This window comes from Talpa europaea (genome assembly GCF_964194135.1).
Source record: "Talpa europaea genome assembly, chromosome: 1".
In the NCBI taxonomy this organism is placed as follows: domain Eukaryota; kingdom Metazoa; phylum Chordata; class Mammalia; order Eulipotyphla; family Talpidae; genus Talpa; species Talpa europaea.
In genome coordinates, this window is record NC_140073.1 from 9,904,169 (window position 1) to 9,908,269 (window position 4,101).

General features: G+C 37.6%; 1 protein-coding gene across 1 annotated transcript; it reads left to right on the forward strand.

The window, feature by feature from the left end:
• Positions 1 to 2,386: 2,386 nt before the first annotated feature.
• Positions 2,387 to 3,331, forward strand: LOC311170759 (olfactory receptor 5G9; the record flags this gene model as incomplete). Its single annotated transcript, XM_084233184.1, has 1 exon — positions 2,387 to 3,331. One exon carries the CDS (start codon positions 2,387 to 2,389, stop codon positions 3,329 to 3,331), a length of 945 nt encoding a protein of 314 aa, XP_084089310.1.
• Positions 3,332 to 4,101: the final 770 nt, after the last annotated feature.

Below are 4,101 nucleotides of genomic sequence, written 5' to 3' on the forward strand. Positions count from 1 at the left end.
TTAAGGAGGGAGCTGTAAATGAGATCAAAAACTGCAGATGTTTGAGAGTCTCCTACTTGAGTAAACTTGGGACTCTGCAGTTTTCTCTGGGACTTCATTGCTTTCTTTGTAATGAATAACCCCTTCAGTGTTAAATGTGCATTTGGGCAATGACTGCATATCCCACAAAGAACATGTAGAATTGCAGGGAGCATTGAGGAATCTAAGGTTTCCTCTTGGGACAGTAACGACAGTTAAAGAAGAAAGACTTTGAGACTGAACTCAGATGAGACAACATCTGAGATTCTGGCTTGGCCCTTCAGCCAACACTTTTTACACTAACACCTCGACTGTCTGCTTTGTAAAGTGGGGAGGACAAGATCTTCCTTACCTAGGCTTGGGTGGAAGTCAGATGGGCTTATTTTTGCAAAGCATTTGGGGCAAAACCTAGTGAGTCTTGAATACAAGAGGGTGTTGCTTGTCCCATAGTTATTGTCACCTCAAATGTATCATGAAGTCAGTCATGCATTTCAGCACTGCATGGTGGAAAGACCATGGTGTGTGGTCTTGGGTCAGACATCTTGGATGCAGATTTCTTATTTACAAAAGTTGAGGATGGGGCAAGAGTTTTTCAGACTCTTTGCATTTTAGAAGTAGAACCCAAATTCATAGTTTGCAATTATTTCTCACTTTCTCCCTCCTAGATTTCCCAGATTTCTTGTCTATTACTCCTATCCCAAATTGATGGTAGCTATTTTCCATTCTTCTTTTTTTTTAAATGCTGCCATACCTTAGGAAATTTAAATTTGGGGGGGCTTGTTTTAGATTACTTTAATTACAAACATAATGGAGATATAACAAAATCTTGTAATTCCTGTAACAAAATATTAAAATGGCAGGCAAATTTAAAGTCCCCTTTGATTACTCACCTGCATACCAGTTCATTCTTCATTTGTTCTCAGAGATAATGATTAATCATTTGGCATATGACCTTCTACAATCTGTTATTTTGGTCACATAGACACACATTTAAATAACTGCAGTTAAAAAATATTGAGACTTAATAAATGTCTTTAATATACTGTATACAAAATTTTATAACTTGCTTCTCCTTCTTATATCTTGGAAAAATAACCATGTTTGCACCTGTAGAAGTACCCAGTTTTAAACTCCTGTATAGTATTCCACATAATGACTATGCTAAGGTTTAACTTGCTGTTACTCTTTTGGAGATTATCTATGTGAATTTCAATTTTAAACAATGGTGAAAGGAACATTATGTTTTTTCCAGTCTGTGTTTCCTCAGGAGGATAAAATGGAATGGATTTTCTGAATGGTCAGGTTTGTTCTTTTTTAAAAAAACTCAAGAGACAGTAAAAAAAAAAAAATGCTTTCTAGAGGTCCAGCCCCCTGCAGTGTGAGTGGTTGACATCTCCTCTTACAGCCTCATTAGCTTTTTATTTTCATATTTCTTAATATTTTGTCAATTTGTGGGTGAAAATATGTCTTTATTTCAATCTGGCATCCAAGGTTATTTGGGAGTTAAGCAGTTTTTCATGTTTACAGCTACTGAATGCTGTCTTTTTGGCACATGATTGTGTATCTTTGCTAGTCATAGCTGTGAGTGTTATTTTAATTGATGATTTGTGGTAATTATCTGAGTATTCTGATTTAAAATCTGTTGTAACTTATGTTTTCATGTTTTTTCTCAGTATGTGTATACTAATTTTATATTCAGTGTACTTTGGCATCCATTCATTTATAATTATGATATAGTAACATTTTCCAACTATTTCTTCAGGTAGCTTTTGTGTCCTGCTTACGAGACCATTCTTACAGCAAATCATACCATTCTTTAGTATTTTCTTGTCATAGACTTATAGTTAGGATTTTTTTACCTTAAGGACTGTGGGGGTAGAATTGTAATATTATTTTTCTCAGATGGTCATCCAAATAGTGTAATAATTTTTTTTTAATGAGTAAGTCATCTTTACTTTCCTGCTTGAAGTAACACATTTATTCATACTAAGTTGGCATCTATGCCTAGGTCTGCTTCTTGTTTTTGCAATTTTTCTGTCCTTGTCTATTCATCTTTTCATCTATTAACACCACCTTATTTATAATAGTTTATTTGTTGACATCTGAAAAGAACATCTTTTTGCTTTGTCTTTTTTGAAATCATCTTGGCTGTGTTTGAACATTTTTTTCTCATTCATAGATTACTCTTTTCTTAAAAATTATATTTAGATTTTGGTTGAAGTTTTCTAAAATTTACCAAGTAATTTAATGGCTGTCTTAACCCAATCATCTTTAAGCAACCAGAAGCCAGTCTGAGTTTTCTAAGAAATGTACATGAGTATGCAGTATTAATTCTCTGTTTTCTCACTATAGAGACCCAAACTAATCAATGGCTGATGAAAACTACACAAGTATCACAGAGTTTATTTTTGTAGGTTTAAAGTACCATCCTCAGTTGCAAGTCTTCCTTTTCTTGCTCTTTTTACTGTTTTACCTCGTTACTATGACAGGAAACTTGGGCATGATAATCCTCATTCGCATCGATTCCCGCCTTCACACGCCCATGTACTTTTTCCTCAGCCACCTGTCCTTTGTGGACATCTGCTTTTCATCAGTTGTGGGTCCCAAGATGCTCACTGATTTCTTTGCGGAAAAGAAAACCATCTCTTTCGTGGGATGCATCCTACAGCAGTGGTTCTTCGGGTTCTTTGTGGCCATCGAGTGTCTCCTCCTGGCGTCCATGGCCTACGACCGTTACGTGGCCATCTGTAACCCACTACTGTACTCGGTGGCCATGTCCCGGCGACTCTGCATCCAGCTGGTGGTTGGACCCTACACTGTTGGGTTCCTGAACACCATGACGCACACCACAGCTGCCTTTAGACTTCCCTTTTGTCGCTCCAATGTCATCAACCACTTCTTCTGTGACATGTCCCCCATCCTTTCTCTCGTGTGTGCTGACATCCGGATCAACAAGCTGTTAGTTTTCATTGTGGCGGGAGCTGTGCTAATTGTCAGTAGCTTGACCATCATCATCTCCTACTTTTTCATCCTCATCGCCATCCTGAGCATCCGCTCTGCAGAGGGGCGGCGCAAAGCCTTCTCCACCTGCTCTTCTCATATCACTGCTGTGTCCATCCTCTATGGGACGCTCTTTTTTATTTATGTGAGGCCAGGTGCCATTTTCTCTCTGGACCTCAATAAAATGGTGTCTGTGTTCTACACAGCAGTCATCCCCATGTTGAATCCCCTCATCTACAGCCTGAGAAATAAAGAGGTGAAAGCCGCCATGCTAAGGACCATCTCCAGGAGGAAGTTTTGCTTAGGAAGTTAAATTCCCACCTAGAGTAGAAGATAGATGAAAGGTAAAGCTTCCAGACTTGCTTGGATTATCTGGATATCATTGAAAGATTCTAAATAATTAACAGAATTTGGGGGATCACATCCTTCCATTCTTTTATATGACATTTTTTTCAGGACTCATTCTTTTCCTTAAGCTTCATTTCAGGATGTCCTTGGAGATGATAAAAGTCCCCAGTGACCCATAGGTTCAGAGCCACTTGGCTCCGTGAAACATCTTCATTTCTAGGAATATGGTAGCATCTAATAACTTTGGAACCTCCTAGCTACTAATACTTTCCTACTAGTTAGAGCAATGTAAATATCCACACCAGGGAACATCCATTGGACTAATACATATGCCCCCATCCCTATAAAAAGAGAATTGAAAATATCAAACAGAACAGGTGACTTAGCTAACAAGTGATTTTTTGAACTAAAGGAATTCCACATATTTCTTTCAATATATTCAAGATATAATCTTTATTAAATATTTAATATAGTATCTTTATTCTTGTATTTGAAAGATACATCGTCATGATCATTGCACAATAAAAGGAAATACAATCAAGCAAAACCTAACAACATTAACAATAGAAATCTTTTTTTTTTTTTATAGAGGCATGCTTTATTTATTTATTTGTTTGTTTGTTTTGTTTATACATGCACTGGGTACAGTCAGAAGCGCGGGAAGGTGAGAGAATTCACCAGAGCCAGAGCGGGGAGCAGAGCAGGCAGAAGGACCGAAGTACACTTCCGGGCGGC